Genomic DNA, 20,784 nt, shown 5'->3' on the forward strand with positions numbered 1-20,784 from the left:
GGTTAAAAATGTGGGTTCGTGTGGTCGCGGGTTTATTAGCGGCACTTTATAAAACAAACAGTATTGCCCGCTTACTACAAAGCCTGTAGTGGCACCGTATTATAGACCACTAAAGTAATTTTGTTACCTTGCAACACATCTATAAAATAATTTACCGAACAGTGGCTTCATCATTAAGGCATTATAACAAAAGTTCACAATTAAAAGTGAATAAACACCATCTAAGAAGGCCCGCCGACTATGATAATGATCTCATTTTAATTTGAACCTCAATTACACATCATAAAATCGCGTATAATGTGCTTAAGACAAAAACGTGTTCGCCTTTCCGTTCCGTTTTCGCTGATCGTGGAAACAATTGAATTTAGTTCACAACAATGTTATTTGTCACTAATTTACTTGAGCCTACTTCGTTATAAAGTCGTGAATGAGATTTACAAGTCTTTTCGTCGATTTCACTTGTAAGTGAGACGATGTTCTCGAAAGGAAACCTTATGTTTTTGGCGTGCGCGTTCATAAATAATGCTAGGCTGTCGGTTCGATTCCGACTTTGTCGGTAAATACTTCAGCAAAGCTAGGACGCAATCAGGGCCGTGAGGAAGGAGCATGTCAAAGCATAATTTAACATTAATTATGTTCCTATTCTAATGCGGGTAGATGTTCTTGGGCAACTGGTGTGCTGAGGTTATGGTGGCATGACACATCATAACGTTGTGCCTGAAAATCCCAAAAGGTATTGAACTAATCGGAGGAATAATGTTAGATTTCTAGGGAAGCATTTTGGTTTGTATTTTTGTTTATTTTGAATCCTATTTTACGAATTTAAGTTCAGCTAAGGTTAGAAACCTTCCTTTTATTCAGATGCAATTTTGTCTATCTAAGACAAAAAGCAATTCAGGATTATGACCTGTCTGAAGCACGGTCTACTCTCTTTAATGAGTCCTCTAGTTTGAGCAATTCGAATTAATTTGTAAGGGTCCTTATATTATAAAATACCAAATAGTTATCCTGTGGATAATTTTAAGGAAAGTCATAGAAAGTAGTAGATCTAGAATCCATAGAAATCAATTAAAATCCCACAAAACACATCACTTCCCTTTATATGTTACCATATTTTATAAACGTAACCAACATTCAAAGCAGGATAAAAGCATTTTAACTGCCCACGGGACGTAATATTATTCAATACAACCTCAGTTTTTCATAGTTTATGTGTCGCACAGGGAAATAAAATGTGCATAATTTTTCAACATTGATATATGACTGAATAAAACCCAGTTACCTACATCCATTAGGTATAGGCACTATGCCTAGTACTGGTAGGTACTTACTCGAATGGTGTGACTCTGAATGTTATGCATTAGTTATACCTATCATAAACTTTAATGGTTATATGTATAGCGTGCGTAAAAGGCTTGTGTTTGTTTCAGTTATAATAGTTATGTTCTTTATGAATGGTACGTCTTCCTATTGACTATATATGTATACGTACTAAGGTTTTGGTAGACTTTACATTATTTGTTAATCAAGACTCAAATTAATTCATCATTTATTCATTCAAAACACAACAAAAGTTCATTATCTACTGTTCATTTTCCCAAATTTTTTGACAGTATCGAAGAACAACACCTGAAGACTGCTCTGAATGTTTACTAAAAAAAATCTTTAAATACAATCAGGAAAAACAAAACAAGTTTACAGAAACGTTGGTACCATTTGATTAACATACCCAAATATTTAGATTTACTATCAAAATAAAAAGCAAGATAGAAATCGCGCTGCTATTAAAGCGCGCGCTAAAGGTAAACTATGGCTCCCTTAAATTTTACGACATATAAAATTAATTTGAATAATTACGAGTGCGCTAAGTGTATGGTGAAGCACTTATTTATATAACGGGACTGTTAATGTTCGTAAGAGAAGCAGAACTGATTTTATTACTTCTTTATTTACCTTCATTCTCACATATTTTGCCTCCATTTTTCTTACTAAATTCTTGTTTCCCACTAGAGTCCCACTTGATACCCTTTGGCCCTCATTCCCCGTTTTTATGTTCTCGAAAGGATTTCCAAAAATCCCGCTTTAATGGTAGCCTTGGTCATAAAAGGAATGAGCTACTTCAAAGTTCGTAGCTGCATCTATCTAGGATAAATGCTGTTTTTACGATGATATGTCATTTAGGTTAAAGTTTTTTTTTTGTATATTCACTAAAATGTTTTGATTGTAGGAAAAATTAGAAGTTTACTCAAAAGTATATATAATTATTGTTCAAAATGTTACAAATCTTATTTAGTTTTAAGCTACATACAAAAAAAAATCGCAAATAAAATATTGTGCACTGTCGACATAAATGAACGCTCCTCGAATAGAAATCATTTGTCAGCAAACTCAAAATTCCCCAAGACGAAAAGAAAGGGGAGTGTGGGGTCGATAATTTTCCCGGGTTCCGATTACCTAATGTATTAGAGGATAAGGCGAGGGATGTATCGGCGCGCGCTTGAGCGGTCGGAGCGAGTGAGCGACCGGAGCGCTTGGAGCGAGCAGGCCCCGCCCGCCCAGCACAGCCACTACGTCGCACGCCGCCGACGCGACCGGCCGCACCAACGGCCTCACGCGCAACCATAAATAGTGCACATAATTAATTTACAACACAGTAAAAGTGATGATACAAGTTTATCGACTATAAATCTGTGCAGTGCTGTGATCGCGTGTCACAGGTAAGTGATAATTGCTCAGTCGTTGCCGCACTGTTTGTGAAGCAAACACGCGCCCGTGTGAATCGCGTTCGGACAACAAACCGTCGGGAACCCTTTGGGTGTCGGGTTGTTGTTGGTCTGTGACAATTCGACACTTTTCGTTGAATGCTCCAAGACCGTTAAGAATTTCTGGTTACGAGTAAATAAACCTCTTTGTTTTTGTTTGATGTTTTATCTTCCAGTTTAGACGTGACGTAGTTAGTATGAGTGGATACGCTACATTATACTTATGGACTAGCTACTGACTCTTAGAATAAAGGCCAGCTTCACGGGTCAATTTGTTTATTGATGCAATAATCTATGTTGTTATTGGATGTAAAATGTGCGTTAAACGATTTATTTAAGTGGATAATTGACTTTACACGTTTTCGATGGCTTTATGTACTCTTTTTTAAAGATGCACGGTATTTATTCAGTTAACAAGCTTGTTTAATATTATCAGAAGATATTGAGAAACTGACTATGTATTTTTGAAGAAAAATATCATTGATTTATTATCTTGTTTATCTACTTCTATCTGGTAGGTACATCTACCATAGTCTAATTGCTTTGTTCAAAGTTACCGCTCATCAATATTCTAATAGGTATCAAACATTGACAAATTGTATTAAGCAAATATTACATACTTAAATATTATGTACTTATACATGAACTGAACAATGAGTAATTCAGTACTAAATACTTGGATAAATGTAAGCCTAAGATCTTGCCGTCGCTCTACGCAGAGTCATGACAATACGAAACCGTAACAGTCCCTAACTAATTCAAACTTTACTAAATTGATTGAAATATTTAGAAGTATTTTATACGAAACTATGAAAATTGTTCAATGGGATTTATTTTTTGTATTAGGACTGGTTAGACTATGAAATCCTTACTATAGGATTTCCCGCTTTAGCAACAAAGCTAATTTTGCTCAACAAGGCAACAATCCAGACAAGACCTTAGGTAGGTACTTTAAATTGCAGTGATAAGACTTTAAAATAATATAAAATAGAGAAAATTAAAAAAAAGAAAAACCGAAGTGTAAAACTGTAAAAACACAGTTTTGATTTTAAGAGTTTACAGAAATAACTAACCAAGCCATGCGGGCTAGCCGAGTTTTAGTATCTAATATCTTTTGGGTACAGAACCCTAAAACATACCTATTTAAATTCCCTACCTATGTACCTAGAGCAACGTTTTTTTTTGTATGGAACAAGCCCGCAACCTCCCAAAACCGTTGCAACTCCTGTAAGTTAGGATCTACAGTATAGATACAACCATGTAAACAAAAAACGGTAGTTTCTACTCACTTCGGTGAATTTAATACGGGAAACAGAATGACTTAAGTCTAAAGGCACAAAAAAGACTGCGCAATTGGGAGCAGTCCAGTCGCCAAGCACTACGGAAATTTGACTTTAAACTAATTGGGTCCTATGTGTGAGCTCTTTACACGTTGGGCTAAACCGACTGTGTACCTACCTACGTCTGAATATTTTTGACGTATTGGAACGCTGAATTACCTTTAACTGTTCAGAAAGAAAATATTTTCAGAATCAACTTAAGTACTTATGGGACATGCTGCCCCAAAATAATACTTTTAAATAGGTAAACGAGAATCTAGAAATAGGTTTCACTTAAAAGTTAACAGTAAAAGTATCGTACTTACAGCCTTGCTATAAATAAGGGTGTATTTATGCCTAGGTAAATTAATATTTATGTTTATGTGTTGAACAGGTGCATACTAGACTCAGTATCTAGGTATTTATCACGACCTAAGACCTTGGGAACATTAAATAAATCTAACGCCGTGAAGGTAATTTACGCAGGTAATATCATAAAACGGTAGATGTGAATGGTTTATGGTCTAATTAGGTAGAGGCGTTGCTGTGTAATAGATTCTCTTCCATAAATATATATTATTACTTATTGAATTTGTCAACTTCGTCTGCTTTGTAGGGATATTTTGTTTTGTATTCCTTTGTTAACTGTGACATACTATTATTTCTGGCGTGGCTTCCAAATTGGCGTGGTTTACTATTGAAAAGCTAGCTTTTCAATTGACTACTTGACTTAACTTGACTTACAAAAAGTACTAAATTATTTGGTAAAGTTTTTTTTTATATTTGATGGGTCGACAATTGCTGAGTAGAAGCTTTAGTAAACTGTTGTCTCTTCTTATGTTTTACCGAGAACCAAGCTTGATAGGTACGTAGAGGTGGACATTTTACCGTTTTTCATTTCTTAATCCTTAATTCTTATTATACAGCTACCTACTAAATATACAATTGTACCGTATTTCTAACTCTTTAATTCACCCAGTCTACCTAAAAGACCTTCACAATTGTGACATACAAATGGGTATCTTAGTTTTCCACTGTTATATAAAAAAAATCAGGCAGCATTTGCAATCTACATAAAAATTTGAATTTACTAAGAAACAGTTTCCCCAAAAATTCTAAACGAAAATGGAGAAAATAGAAAAATCTCTTTCTGAGAAAGAAGGGATGAAGAATCAGCAATCTGGTACTGGTAGTTTCATTTCACATCTAAAAGAGAAAGTCTCCCTTCTAGGTAGTCTTCTATTAGCTAATTACAATCTACAGTCACATTAGAATTATCGATTATTTCTCAAAGATCTTACTTCCAAATAAGGAGCCCGTTTCCAATGTGTTTCGATGTCTACATAGGTTATTACTCGATTAATTTGTTCTTTATGAAAGCTGGTAATTGAAGTTTTCTAGGTAGCCAGACAGAATACTGTCTGCAGTTATAAACTGCAAGCATTTTAAAATCTTGTAAGGTGAAATTTTTGCCAGTCATTGGTCGGGTTGTTTATTTATTTATGATTATTGTTTTAACATGCCGTGGAGTAAGACTGGGTTGATTTTTTCTATTGCTTCTATTTGCTTCTTTTTCTTGGATTGGCATTTAAGTGCGCTTATAGACACACTTTCTAACTAAACAATATTTTACGCGAAATGATCAGACTTCGTTGTTTTATTTATTGGGATCTATCTGTTAAATCGCGGTCGGAAATCATGCGTGGATACATGCATACACAGACAAAAGTGTCTTTATATGGTTGTTATGTAGGTATACTTTCGGCTATGTATTTTGTTTTATTTTTGTGGTTTTAGAAGACAACCCAACATCATTAAAATTATATCGATACCGAAACTATACTACATACGTGTACCTTTTTTTTGGGGGACGGGGGGAAATCATCCGTTGATATCTCCCGTCTTGGGCGAGGCCGGAGGATGTGTCAGACTCTTACTGACTAAAAACCACTTCGTTCCTTCTCCTGCTTTGAGCCGGAGCCCCGGTAACCTGTTACGTTGTCCGTAGCTCCGGATATGTACCTATGTTTCTATGACTATTCTAAAGAGAGTACTTATATTAGAGGGGCTCTATTCCAAATACAAAAATCAAATAGTAAAATATATTGGTTCTAAATTATGAACTATTTTAATCCTATGCTTATAGTGAACTAGCAAGGCAGTAAAGTTTTTACCAGCATCGAACTCTTTCCTCATCGATTGTGCGAACAACTCTTAACAAATATCTATACATATAATAAAATCGTAGAAAAGTGCTGTCTGTACATTGAAAATAAAAATAAAAAAAATAGCAGGGGTTATTGTTATGTCGATGTCGAACCCAAAAATGTAATTAACTTTTTTTTTGTCTGTTTGTCTGTTTGTCTGTTTGTCTGTTTGTCTGTTTGTCTGTTCGTCTGTGCGCGCTAATCTCAGAAACGGCTGATCCGAGTTGGATGCGGTTTTCACGAATATATTGTGGGATGCTTAAATTTACATTTAGTGTTTGTTTCATGTCAATCAGTTCATAAATAAAAAAGTTATGTCAAATTAAAGAATCACGTCGAACATTCTATGCTTATACCATTATACCGCAACTATTTGACGGATTTGGTTGAAATTTGGTACAGATATAGTTTAGGACATAGATATATTTTTAATTTAATTTAATAAAAATAAAAATAAAAATAAAAATAAAAATAAAAATAAAAATAAAAATAAAAATAAAAATAAAAATAAAAATAAAAATAAAAATAAAAATAAAAATAAAAATAAAAATAAAAATAAAAATAAAAATAAAAATAAAAATAAAAATAAAAATAAAAATAAAAATAAAAATAAAAATAAAAATAAAAATAAAAATAAAAATAAAAATAAAAATAAAAATAAAAATAAAAATAAAATAAAAATAAAAATAAAAATAAAAATAAAAATAAAAATAAAAATAAAAATAAAAATAAAAATAAAATAAAAATAAAATAAAAATAAAATAAAAATAAAATAAAATAAAATAAAATAAAATAAAATAAAATAAAATAAAATAAAATAAAATAAAATAAAATAAAATAAAAATAAAATAAAAATAAAAATAAAATAAAAATAAAATAAAAATAAAATAAAAATAAAATAAAAATAAAAATAAAATAAAAATAAAATAAAAATAAAATAAAAATAAAATAAAAATAAAATAAAAATAAAATAAAAATAAAAATAAAATAAAAATAAAATAAAAATAAAATAAAAATAAAATAAAAATAAAAATAAAATAAAAATAAAATAAATATAAAATAAAAATAAAATAAAAATAAAATAAAATAAAAAAAAAATAAAATAAAAATAACAATAAAATAAAAAAAAAAAAAATAAAATAAAAATAAAATAAAAAAAATAAAAATAAAATAAAAATAAAATAAAATAAAAATAAAAATAAAAATAAATTAAATAAAAAATAAATTTATTTCGGACATACAGCGCCATCTATTGTTCAATTTCGTACTTATAGTACGGAATTGAACAATGTCGGGCTGTTCCTATACTCCGTAGATAGATGGCGTTGATCGCGCAATGGTGTAATTACAATTGTTCAGTTCATGTTATTGTTTTAATTCATTGGAAATTTGTTTTTACAAAATAGTAAAAAGCAATGAAAAATATAACATAATACAACTTTTAGTACAAAGAAAACGCTCTAACGGAGTATAGATAATTCTATGTCGATCGTTACACGACTTCGGTTCATGTTATTGTTTTAATTCATCGAAAAAAGTTAACAAATAGTAAAAAGGTATGAAAAAAATTATATCTTTATCCTCGATAGATGGCGTTGGGAGCGAAATAGATTGCGCTATGGTTTTGTTACAATTATTTGGTTGAGTATCGGCCGAGCGCTTCGGTACTATTGTAGAAAATGTGTATTATCAGTCGTATGATTATTATTTGTCTGTAGTGGTCCTGCTGGTTCGTATATTCTAAATTGGTTTCGTTGTATTTGTCAATTAATAAGTTTATTTGTTGGGTTTTCCTGGTTTTCTGGTTAAACTTTTTAACGTAGGTTTAGTTTGATATCGATTATTAGTAGTTACTGTAGTTAGTTTTTTTAATAAAATTGTAAGTCTAATTTATAAATTAATTAGATTAGATTTAAGTCGTTTCTTTTAAATTATTTAGTTTAAGCTTGGTTATTATAGCATAAAGGATAGGTTCTAATATAATTTCTTTTTTAATTGTTATAAATTCGTAATTCGTAGCTTTCTTTAGTTTTAAGTTAGTTTTCATCTTAAGTTCGGAAAGATTATAATATTTCTTTAGTTAAAGTCCGTTTTTAAACTATTTTTTCAATGCCCTAAGTGAGTATACATCTATTAAAATCAAACGCAGAGCTCATTATGTTGATTTTTGAAGAGTTCCCTGGAATATCTTCCACATCTCATTTTTGAAAAGATCCCGCGAGATCGGGAACTATGTGGTTAATTTACAAATAAAGTTTGAATGCACATATAAAACTACATTTACTTTATGGCAAGTTGGAATAGTTAATACCTATTTAACCGACTTTAAAATAGGTACTTAGTAATGCGTTTACAATACCAATGTGGGTACTAAATGCTTTTCCACATTTTGCTTTACTATCGCCTTAAGTTTATACAAAAGGGTTTGATAGGTACCTGCGTGTTATAAGTGCATGCTTTTCTTAGCGAGTTATATGAGTAAAATCTGAAAGTTTGTTAGTCATGTACCCACCTAAATCGAAAAATGAATAAAAACTTAAACATTTTCTCGGATAATGCTATTAGATAGGTTAGGTACACTATCACTGTTTCTTATTACAAAATCCTGTTATTTTTTGCAAAAATAACTGTTTTAGAATTTTTAAAATTAAACTATGTTTCAAAACCCGCCGTCAAAAACTAATTATTATACACTCAGTATCTGTCCATCACACTCACTGAAAGTTAAAATGTCAGTGCCTCCTTTTTGGGAAGTTGGTTATAAAGTAGAAAAATAACAACATACTATTTTAAATCTATCTAATTTCAAGATCTTAGTACAAATTTATCATTTATCACACCTTTTTTAATTTACATGTAAATATTATGTTTTAGTATTGATTTATAATTAACCAATACACGCCAAAAGATTGAAATTCAATCAACCTGAATACAATTCAACTCGATTCGCCTTAAACAATTTAGGAAAGTCAGCCACGATTTTAGCCGTTACGCTCAATGCACAAGTATCTATAATTAGACGGATATGTAGTATGTATTTAAGTCTACAGTAATTTAGTGTGTAGGTATGCTTTTCAGCAAATGTACCAAGATTTTTTGTTATGTCAGAACGAAACACGTAGCGATAATAAATTACTCCTTCAATCCATCCATCACACGCGATTCGCTAAATGAATGACATCGGCCGTAAACTCATAATATTATCATGTCGATTCACCCACGTGTCTGTACACACGGAACTAACATTAAGCCTATTCATAAACCTTATACACATCACAATAAGACTCAAATTAGTTTGAAAATGAAAAGTATACAGGAAAAAGTAGAATGAGGCATGTAGTTTATTACACTTTATGCCGTTGGACATAAAACTAGACACCCAAGTAGTGGATTAGAGAACAAGAAATCCCTGGCATTGCGCAACTTTGACGTTGTAAAGCAGTTTAAAAGGCGGAGGTCAATATTTAACCGTCCACTTGAGAAGCTTTTACGATTTGTTGTTATTGTTACAATTTTACATTCGAATGGAGATTTAAGGGGTTATCATTTTAATTCATTGGGCATTCGTTCCATTGAATGGGAAATATATGGTAGTTTGTTCGCTCTTGAGCTGGATTGTAGAAGAATTTATACGAGTACCTACCTACATATTTACTTAGAGACAGTGACGTAATTTTATTTACCAACTTACCTGCTTACAGCTAATAGATGTGTAGATAAATACTAATTTCTTTCTAAGTACTATGTTACTGATTTACGTAAGTAGATCCGTACCTGATTGATGTATAAGAATATGATTTATAGGGAGATCCTAAATGTTTTTATAATGTCATTCTGTAACATTCAGTTGAAACGAATACCTAAGCCTTGATTTTCCATTCAACCTCGTGTCTCATTGTCCAACACAAGGTTTCGAACTTCAAATCAGGTCAATGTAACCATTAGCAACAAGTGAACATCTACTAATATTTAGGTACATGTACAATTACGGTTCCCATCTACTATCAGACAGGGTAACAATAAAATATAGCGAAACATCGTTCCATTGCGATACCGTTCGATTTAAAACGATTTTATGGTATGTTTTATTTAATCAAGAGAAGTAATAAACTTCACTAAGGTAATTACAATCGAGTAGTGAGTGTAAATTTGTGGTGGTACGATGTTATTTGAAGAAAAGAATCGCCATTTAAACTAGTGAAACGGTGAGCTCTAATCAATGTCCAATCAGTGTTGGGTAGTAAAGTTAACTAACCGGGAAATTAACTGCGTCTATACGGGACCTGTCTAACTATAACGTGTAGGTATGAGCGCCTAGTACCTACGTAGCGGCGACGTCATGCCAGCCTTATGTAATTGTGATGCTATTGTAAAATGTTTGAGGTTTCTAATACATGTGTAGGTGAAGATATCGTTAGATTATGTACTTAGGTATCTATTTAGAAGTGCTAAAAAAATATGTTTTATTGAGATAGGCATAACAAAAGGTATTTAGCGTTGTCACCGTCTATAATATATGTAATACAAATTAACTATATAAGGCGTGTCTCGCTCAAGATGAATATATAGGTATGTAGGTACTTAGGTAGGTACATATAGATCATAGGTATTGAATTTCATGATACCTTAAATACTTTTTTAGCAATAATAAGTTTGTATGTGTTATAAAATCAACATTTTAAGTATTTTCAAAGTCAATGTTGTTGCTACGCCACTGCTACGCCGTTGCTACGAATTCTGGAACAAACTTCAAAATTAAAGTAATAAAAAAAAATCTTTATTTTTTGGTAATACTTTAGTTAAGCTTCACATAAGAGATATTTAGTACTCATTTATAGATATTCTGAGCTAAGATATCTTGCTGACGTAACCAGAACATGGTGCTACAGTTGCTACGCAATTAAAATCTGATCAATGGTTTTAGAATGTGAAGAGAATAAACATACACAGGGTGATTTTTGATACTAATTAATATATTAGGTAGGTAACTAATTTTATAATTAACACTAAAAGATTCCTTTTAAACTACTCGTAGATCCTCGTAGAGTCTTACGTACTAGTCTACTTATGAAAGAATTTAGTAACATGTTTGTTGATTACAGTTATAAGGCACGTCTAACATAGTACATATCACAAAAACATCCTAGGCACCGTACCTATTAACAAGAATGACATAGAAACTCCACAACTCTCTCCACCTCAAAGCAAAGACCTATAGAAAACGAAGCAATAATTCACAACATTATGAACTTTTGAGTCAATAAATCGAGCGAACGACTCTAAAGGTTTGTTGTTCCTCATAAACGGTTACAAATGGATAATAAAATTGTAGTTGACTGTTCCTCGTGACGTCACAACGTGCACACACAAATTATTGACTGGATGGGTTAATGGTCTGTTTATCATTAATGTTAGACTATTACAGGCTTTGTAGACAGCTAGACTTCTATTGTTGACTGTACACTATTCAAGTTTACAGTTTTTAAGTGATTCATGTTTTGTTTTGCTTGTGGATTCTGTGATTTTTTTTGTGATTGAGGAATTTAGGTTTAGTGTTCTTGGAATTTATTTAGGTTCTTTCTTATTGAGTTTTGTATTGAATTTAAAGGCTACTTATATTACTGGTATGTAGGAATATATATAAAGTCTTTGACTGCCAATAGAAAACTGTTGAAGGCAAATCCGTCGCTAACGTCGGTCACCGGTGACCCCCGTGGCGTTTAAAGTGATAAATACATTATTACATTTAAATAAGAACTTAGGTGTCAAGTTTCTGATGAAAAGGTATGTAGGTAATTTTATACATAGGTGAATTTAGGTATCTTAATATGTAGTTCTCTACTAAGTTATTTTAAATACCTATTCTGGTTACATTGTAACCAATAGTCGAATTTAAAAATAAACCAAACACGTGGCATGGCCGGCACCAGAAACGGCGGGAATCTCTGATCATTATACAACTAGTTCAAGATGCTATTATTCTCGTACAAAAAATATTAAATTGGAGCGTATCTAACTTGGTCGTATTATCTTTTAAGCTCCACCCCAAATGGTAATGTGACAGTAGCAAAGATGGCAGATACAAAAGGCGGGAGCATTTCGGTTTCGTCGGTCCTCGTGGGCGGGGCGCACAATAGCCCGGCCCTTTGCAAATGGCGCCGAATTCAACCAATACCGATTAGTAACGGTTCGTCCATTTTTAATATTTTTGTCTGTTGCTTAGCAACTAAGGGGAACCGGTAGAGTTAGTTGATGTTCTTTTTTTGCCATAATGTGACAAAATAAATTGCAAGTTTGCAACTTTTTTAATTCTTTTAGGTGTAACGAAATTTTGATGAAATAAACTCTATTTGTGGGGAAATAGTAACTAAGAATGTAGTATATAGTTATAACCAGTAGCCACCGTTGAAAAATAGTTATGCATAGCTAGTACCTATTAGTTTTTATGTTTTAGTGAAATTAGCTTTTTTTAAAAATAACATCAAACATGTGCATGTGCCTATTTAACTTTCCCATTGACATAAAAATTTATTTCTGCATAAAAAAATCAACTTCACTAATTTCAGTTGCAAAATACCTGATAAAAAGATTAAAAAAATAACTTTAGTAACAATTGTAACAAAGTCCAAATAATTGTTACCAACTTAATTAATAAATAGGTACAACTTTCATAACATGCCATCTTTAAAAGTGACATCTGTTGATATAAAGTTCGATACTTCATTATGAATGGAAGCTTTCGTAGCAAGATGAAAGCTCTCATACAAAGTTCTCTTCACCAAAAAGGTACCAACCTACAAGTAAAGCTCGAAAGTTCAGCATGTCACTAAGAGATGTCGCTGTCGGCACTTTCTAAGCTAAGTGGTAACTTAACGTCCAGTCTACCCAATAGATGGCGTTGTACGCTAATATTTGGTAGAGCTTTCAGGTAGACCGGAAAAAGGACAGAGGGGTTTTATTTTTTGCTATTTGTGATTGTACGTTGAATTATTAGACATTATATTTTTATGATGGTAAACTATAAATTAGTATTGTTTTACACATTAAAAAAGGGGTTGCAATTAGAAATAGACAAGTACCTAAATAAAATTAAAGTATGAAAAAAATACAATATTACATATTTTTATGAAATGGTAGTTATTAGACAAAGTAAGTTTTTATATTTCATCAAAGTAGTAGTTACAGCTAGCTACGATGTTATCTATTTAATTTATAAAATGCTTTTAATCTAAAAAAATATGAGATAATTTTTCATTGTTATCCTATTCTTTACTTACTTTTTTGTTATTACCTACCACTTCATATTTTTTGTCATATTAAATAATGGTGTCTATGTTTCACATTTAATTGATTAATTAGGCATTTCGAAATCGATTTAGGGGCAAATAGGTAAGTAAATGCTGATATAAAGAATTATACCTACCGTAAGGCAACTGGGTAAATCCATGAAATGTTATAGGTACAGAAGTACCTACGTTACTAGGTACCCAGCCATAGTGGCCATCCATGCAGTTACTCAGTTATTTTGCTTAATAAGAGGGTTTTTTACACACATTGTTAGGTAATTGGGTAGATACCACCGTTGGAAATTCAGGTTTAATATTAGGCGTTACTTAGATGTCTAGGTAATAGATAGATAAAGATTTTTTTACACAGGTAATGTCTTTTATAGGTATTTATCTATTACTGTCTTTGGTAACTAAGTAAGGTTAGGTAGGTACTATACCTAAGTGCCTATTAAGGTGGGACAATCTTATCATTATTTCACCTACTAGTACCCAGAATTGTAATAAAATTAGCAATCAAACATTACCATCAGGTGACTTGTCTGCTCGTTTGCCACCTATTCCATAAAGAAAAACACTGGTGTCACACCTCTCGTCTCTGACTTCGGTAGTATTTTAGTCTTGAAGACTTTCTTGATTGGTAAATCAATGAATACCTAAATAGGTACACAGGCTACCTAAATTGGTGTGGTTATGACAGTGTATCTAGATTTTTGTTATAGCACTCTATAAAGGTACGTGTACTTATTGTGCCTTTGTTATGTACCATATTAATTCAGGTGCAATTAAGGAATTAAATAATAATAATTAAGAAATAAACAAAGCTATTTTGACCAACTGGTACTTTACCTTAAAGCTATTTTTATTAGTACCTAGATTTGTGAAATTCAGTGATTTTAAGATAACGTTTTAAAAACCATTAACTTTACAGTCATAAATTCCTAGATACCGAGTAGGTAAGTACAACGCATAAGAACAAAGCCAATAGATATCTATTTAGATTCCTACCCATCTACTAAAACAAACAAAAGATAGGTAGGTACAGCTAAAATTCGTTGTTATTCTCCAAGAACCTTATCACGAAGTTGTAAGGGCGAATTTCGCTTGGAGAATCTTTTGCAAACTGTCATAATGGGGTGAGTTAGGGAGGTTTCCCCCCATATTGATCGGCAGCCATTTTTGTTCGCGCATGCGCTTTGTCGTGATTTTCTTTTATCGCGTCCGAAACACAGATGGCGTTGTTGAATTTACTGACGTAGGTATTGAGTGCTCATAGTAATTAATGTTTTTCTATATTTTTATGTATTACTTAAGTTTTATTTAGATATCTTATTTGCATGCTATACAGGTACTTATTATTATTTCGTGAGCATGAAACTACAATGAAAACTAGTCTGAAATATTCCTACAATTTTAAATAAAAAAGAAAAAAACTATACATTACCTAACTGAAAAATAAGTGATGAAAATTTCAGTTCGATTAACATTAGCATTTTTGTACCTAATTGGTAGAATAGGTAGACAATATTATAGTTAGTGTTTTATTAATATTTCAGTTAATGTCTTCATTCAGAATAAACTAATTTTTGTTTCAACATATTGGCAAATAAATAAATATATTTGAATTAATAACCAACAGAAACAAAGTAATGATAAAATAGTTTTTTTTTTTTTTTTTTTTTGAGGGGGAAAATCATCCAATGACTTCTCCCGCCTTGGGCGAGGCGAGAGGGAGTGTCAGACTCTTACTGACTAAAAACCACCCCGTTCCTTCTCCTGCTTTTCGAGCCGGAGCCCCGGTAAACCCGCTAGGTAGTCCGCAGCTCCGGATGATAAAATAATTAGGTACCTACTTTAATTTACTTAGATACTTAAATAATATGCACATAGTTCGTAAATAATAAATGAATCAAGTATAATTACTAAGTAAAAAATTAGTAACCTGTTTTTTTACTTCAGAATCCCCTATCCCTATACCTAAGCTGAAACTGATAAATAAACAATAATTAGGTGCTTAAATCCATCTCAAACGACTAAATATTTTCTTAAAATTAATATTTTCATTAAAACAATCTATTCATGCTGCAAAATACCGAAGTAAAACAGTATTTCCTTCTTATAAAGAAGTGAAAACTTGGTTCGTGCGCCGTCGGCAAATTGCCGTCGGAAAAGTTAAAACCTAATTCGATTCAGCATTGCCAATGTTGGAGCAATTAAACGTGAATACACGTTCAATTTAAAAATAAATAGATTGCTGAATATTAATTGTTAAAATATATAGGTATTAAGTATCTACTTAATTTAATTTACCATTAAAATTGCTCTAGCTCGGATATAAATAAATCTATTCTTGTAACAATTTAAACAGTTTAAATTTGCTAAATTAAATACCAAATATAGCTTAGCTACCATCTATAGTTTACCTATAGAATAATTCAAATTAATAATGAATCCACATTCTTCGTTTTCCTCTTAATTTTTAAGCACCAAAACTCATTTTACTTTGATTAATTAAAGTAAGTAGCTCTGCTCGTTTATAAAAACAGGTAAACTTAGATACCAATTTGTTTATGTAAATCACTATTTTCTAATACCTATGGACTATAAAATCCTTTCATATACCTAGGTATATACTTTATTAACTCAACTATAGAGTCTGTTCACAAACCTTCATACTTATTCAAGCACAATATCACGTTACCTTCGAGGTAGGTAAGCATAATATCAAAGTCCTACTCATAGGTCACACAGCCCTCCTGCCTCCAAGTAGAACATGTCCTTATGATGAGGGTCGCTTTTATGTCCGATATGAATAACGCGAGGGATCCCTCTGTCCTCCCGCTTTGTTGTCATGCATACCATTACATTATACGTTTATACACAGAACGACACACAATGTCGGGTTATTTTGAATTTATTGTGCTGAACCTACAGGACGTGGTTTTGAAAATAAATTCTAAATTATGCTTTTGTGCCTCTTTATCTAGCTACATTATGGTCTTATATGTCGTATTAGAAAATAGTTTATTGTAGTTGTGTAGAGGTATTTAGAGTTAGCCCTAGATAGACACTATTACTATTACTTCTTAGGTACTTCGCAATACAATCATGTAGGAATTTAAAAATAAATGATTTCAATGAAACTCGTGTTATTGCTTGGGCAATTACTGATCAAAAGCCTTTCAAGTAGTCTTCAAGTAAGTATGTATTCTGTAGACTAAATCTGAGCTCTAATTCTTCGTCTACCTAGATATAAACACTACTATGTAAGTAGAAATGTAATACCGCTGAAAAAGAAAACATTTTTCGTTCAATTATAGTTACTCAACTGTTATTCTCATCCCAACCTTGTTAGCTAGGGGTCGTATCGCTTGTCTGCGCCGTCAACAAACAAAATAGAAGTGAGATGATGTGTGTAGGAGTTCGACGCCCCTGTTGTAAAAATATCCCTCGGTCAAAGCAGACGTTGTGCCCGCCTCAGATACATGAACAGAAACATCTATTTTTGTTACAAAAATCTCTGCTGTAATACAATTTTTGACTCAAATGGTTAGATTTTAAAAATAATGTAATCTTTTAGCCTTACATTTAACTTGACTTGGTCTTCAAGCATCAGGGTTCAGAGCCAGACAGCATTCTTGGATTATTCAATTTAGTATCTACCTCAGTCTCAGTTTTGGATAGACTGGAGATCTGTACAATGTTTGGCAATGATTTTTGCCTATACACTATTGCATTGTTAATTAAAGCAAACGAAAATTCTCTATTTTAACTACAACTACTTAGGTACACCTCTGTCTTATTGAATTTAATCTGAAGGTTATAAGGGTATTTGTTTAAAACTAGACTAAGGTAATACCTATTTACTGAAGCTGGGAAAATGGCAATGAAAATTAAATATAATTTTCTCCAGGTTTTATTGTTTTTTCTTCTGATTTATTATTATCTATTATCGCATAATAATTCTCTTTGATTGAATAATTTATGTACACAGTTTGAAAAGGGTTATTTATTACTATTGTAGGTAACCTAGACCTAAAAGAGTTAATAAGATACACAGCACACATCGATTGTATGGCATCACCACATCACGATTTAAATAAAATGAGACTCTGTCGCTATACAAATTCAGTATAATATTACATAAAGGGTCTTACTAAGCGACATTCTGCACATAGCTAGCTTAATACCTAAGAGAATTCAAAGGCGGGATCCCAGTTCGCGTCACGTGCTTGACGTAATAAAAGCCGTCGAGCCACCGAAGAAATGCTATCTCAGGGAAGTGACTTTCTTTTATACTTTCTTTTTACATTTATATACTTTTCTTTTACGTCCCCACCGGGGACGAAACGTGAGGGAGACATTTTTCTTTGAAAATACAAATGTTTCACGTAGATACAGACTATAATTTTCGTTAGATATTTCGGGACGTAAAATATAATTTATCGTTGTTGAAGAATTCTTTTTGTGTTCTTTTTCTTTTTGGTTAATATACATAGGTCTATGTATAGCCATCTATTATGTATAAACGCGTTTGTATTCTATAGAAATCAATAATATCAGTGACGGAAAGTAATAGCTAAACCTACCACATCATTTTATTGCGTGGTTATAACTAGTACCTACAGGAAAATATTTATAGATAAATTAAATCTGAAATGCAATTAATTGAGTGAAATCATGAACAACCTTCATCTCGAGACCCTGGATTTAGAAACCTTCAACAGGAACCTTGTGTACTGTAGGTAGGTAAGTACTTACGTAGATAGGAGTACAAACATAATTACTTTCCATAGTATGTATGCTTGCCTGATGTAACCCTTTTACTGGACCACTGCGGTGGGTCGGCCGTGAAGCGATAATTAAATCTTCCACATCGCGTGACATTTATGCTGATGCCAGGTATCCACCTTAATGAGCAGGGCGGTCGCTTTGACCGATCTACAGACCCCTTTAATTAACATTTCCAAGATACTGTCCAATAATAGCCAACTAAAATATGGGTGTAACGTTTGGCCCCTGTCAGCGATTCGGGTCTTAAGAGATAATCGTCTGCTTTACAATAAGTTATCTGGTCATTTTTTGGAACAATTTTGTTCTACCTACCAAAACGAAATTGTCGGTTTCATGTTTTCATGTACATTAAAGTAACAGCACCTATAACAAACAAAATCATGTGCAATGTTAGAATACTAAACTTAGCATTACTTGGATGTTACTACGCCTCATTCATTCAAGGAATAGCTCAAATAAAACAAAAATAAATTTTCTTTCGATATATTTTAACAATATAATATAGTTTGTATACTTAGTACCAATAAAGTAGTTACAGGGCAAAATAACAATTACGGACATTGAAAAGTTGTTTAACAATACGTATATTTTGGTCAATGTCTTTAGAGGTTATTTTTTAACACTATCGAAAGACGGCACGGTGTTACCAGCCTCAAAGGCGGTAGGGTCGGTATTTGTTTGAGCTGTCAGAACGGTCTTGGGAGTCGCCGATCCTGAGGAACTTGGAGGACGGTTAGGATTCGATTGCAGCTGCCCGAGTGACGCTTTGTAATGACTATTCACTATTAGGAGAAAGTAAATTAATACTGAAAGAAATAGAGAGTGATTTTTAATTGTTATGTTTTAACATAAAGTTCTTACACAGAAAATTTATACCTATAGAGTATAGAGAGTGCTTGCGTACGACAGAAATGTGTCGTTTGAAGAGAGTGCAAATATTTCATATTATTAGTACATACCTAGGTATAATAAATTTCAAAACTCATAAAAATTAAATTGAACTTTAAATCTAAACACCATTAGGTACGTTCTTCGTTTTCTTGAAATGTGAATCTTTCCTATAACTTGTGTACTTAATGAAAAAGTGTTTATCAAAAAACTTACATAAGGCTCCAGCAAATGTTGCTCCTCCAAAAAGGTACGGTCTCGCGCAACTTTTGGTAAACGTCGATATTACGCTCGTGCCCAGGTTGAAAACAACTAATAATAGTGTTGTGTACATAAACGGAATGTGAAACTGGTATTGATTCTGGAAATTATAACAATTAAGTCTTACATATTATTACCTATAGAATGTCTTCCATGGATTGCCTAAGATTTTTTTCAAAAATAGTATTTCACGTTTTCATTAAAAATACATATTTACTATTATAGGAACCTTTTGATTTCCATTTCAAAAAAAGTTTACGATTATATCTCAATTAATTTTAATCCAACATGTATCAGTTACGTACTGAAATTTTGAACGTACCTACAACTAATTTGATGTATGAGGGAAAATGTACCTTAGTGACTCCATAAATGAATAGGCCTGTCGATACTGCAGTAACCAAACAAACAAGACCGGCTGAACAACCAATAAAGGTCGAAATTGCTCCTGCAAAGTAGCATTGGGAATATTCGCTACTAAAAGTAATGCTTCCAAAGGCTTCAAGCTAAAAAATAGTGATTAATAACTTTAGTATTGACTTGATTTACATCAAGAATTTATTGGAGAACATGAAATTGAAAATATGATACATCAACAGCCTGTTAGTGGCCACTGCTGACCAAAGGCCTCTTCTCACACGGAGAAGTGTTAAAGCAACCACGCTTGCGAAATGCGGGTTGGCGGCTTCAAACTTATAATCAGAAATTATAAGTACAGGTTTCGTCACGATGTTTTCCTTCACTGTTTGTCAGTGGTGTCGCGTCTTAAGCCTCCGAGCCACCACGACAATACACCACTACAATATACCATCACCACCACTATAGTATTAACATTACTTATACGTATTAATGTTGTAACTCTATCATGCGTATACTTACTATGAAAAGTATATAGACTGCGCCTATAATAATACACCCAACTTTTAAATTCATACAAAAGCAACATGTTTCTAAAGTAGGTAAATTATCAAAGATATAAAATTTCACAGTTTGGTAGTCTTGTGAAAACATAGACATTGCATTGGTTGGCTTTGTTTTGTTAATATAGATAATATATCATATAGAGCTACGTATGCAGCTTCTACCAATAATAGGGTCCTTGTTAGACCTTTATTTACAGTAAAACACGAATTTATTAATAAAACGGTATATAACTACTGTAATCACAGTTTGACATTTAGTTTGGCAGATGCATAGCCAATACCAGAACGAAGGGTGTACCATAAACTTCTGTTGAGTACTCTAATCAATCGATATTATTATGATA

At 32.2% G+C, this 20,784-nt stretch overlaps 3 protein-coding genes across 8 annotated transcripts in view; 2 read left to right on the forward strand and 1 right to left on the reverse strand.

The window, feature by feature from the left end:
* Nucleotides 1-20,784, forward strand: part of LOC126912804 (uncharacterized) — a 381,241-nt gene that overhangs the window by 128,706 nt on the left and 231,751 nt on the right. The window lies entirely within an intron of this gene.
* Nucleotides 2,563-20,784, forward strand: part of LOC118269589 (homeobox protein abdominal-B) — a 111,579-nt gene continuing 93,357 nt past the window's right edge. For 4 of the 6 annotated variants that reach the window (XM_050706815.1, XM_035584764.2, XM_050706820.1 and 1 more), the window contains exon 1: nt 2,564-2,717. The gene's annotated coding sequence lies outside the window, so the exon portion shown is untranslated. Of the gene's footprint in view, nt 2,718-20,784 lie in introns of all 6 variants that reach the window. The other 2 variants (XM_050706814.1, XM_050706822.1) reach the window with 1 other exon arrangement.
* Nucleotides 18,836-20,722, reverse strand: LOC118269592 (uncharacterized). The gene is made up of 4 exons (XM_035584767.2): nt 20,397-20,722; nt 19,874-20,023; nt 19,473-19,617; nt 18,836-19,174 (listed from the first exon to the last, which is right to left on the reverse strand). The coding sequence occupies exons 1-4, from the start codon at nt 20,532-20,534 to the stop codon at nt 18,978-18,980; spliced, it is 630 nt and encodes a 209-aa protein (XP_035440660.2). The 5' UTR covers nt 20,535-20,722; the 3' UTR covers nt 18,836-18,977.

Source organism: Spodoptera frugiperda, chromosome 30 (genome assembly GCF_023101765.2).
Source record: "Spodoptera frugiperda isolate SF20-4 chromosome 30, AGI-APGP_CSIRO_Sfru_2.0, whole genome shotgun sequence".
In the NCBI taxonomy this organism is placed as follows: domain Eukaryota; kingdom Metazoa; phylum Arthropoda; class Insecta; order Lepidoptera; family Noctuidae; genus Spodoptera; species Spodoptera frugiperda.

Bases quoted from the DNA above. Each gene is read 5' to 3' on its own strand.
- LOC118269592 (XM_035584767.2), bottom strand. From the start codon at position 20,534: ATGTCTATGTTTTCACAAGACTACCAAACTGTGAAATTTTATATCTTT. The intron at 20,024-20,396 runs GTAAGTATACGC...ACTATTTTTTAG, and splicing joins CAGTCTATATACTTTTCATA to CTTGAAGCCTTTGGAAGCAT. The intron at 19,175-19,472 runs GTAAGTTTTTTG...TATTTCTTTCAG, and splicing joins AACATTTGCTGGAGCCTTAT to TATTAATTTACTTTCTCCTA.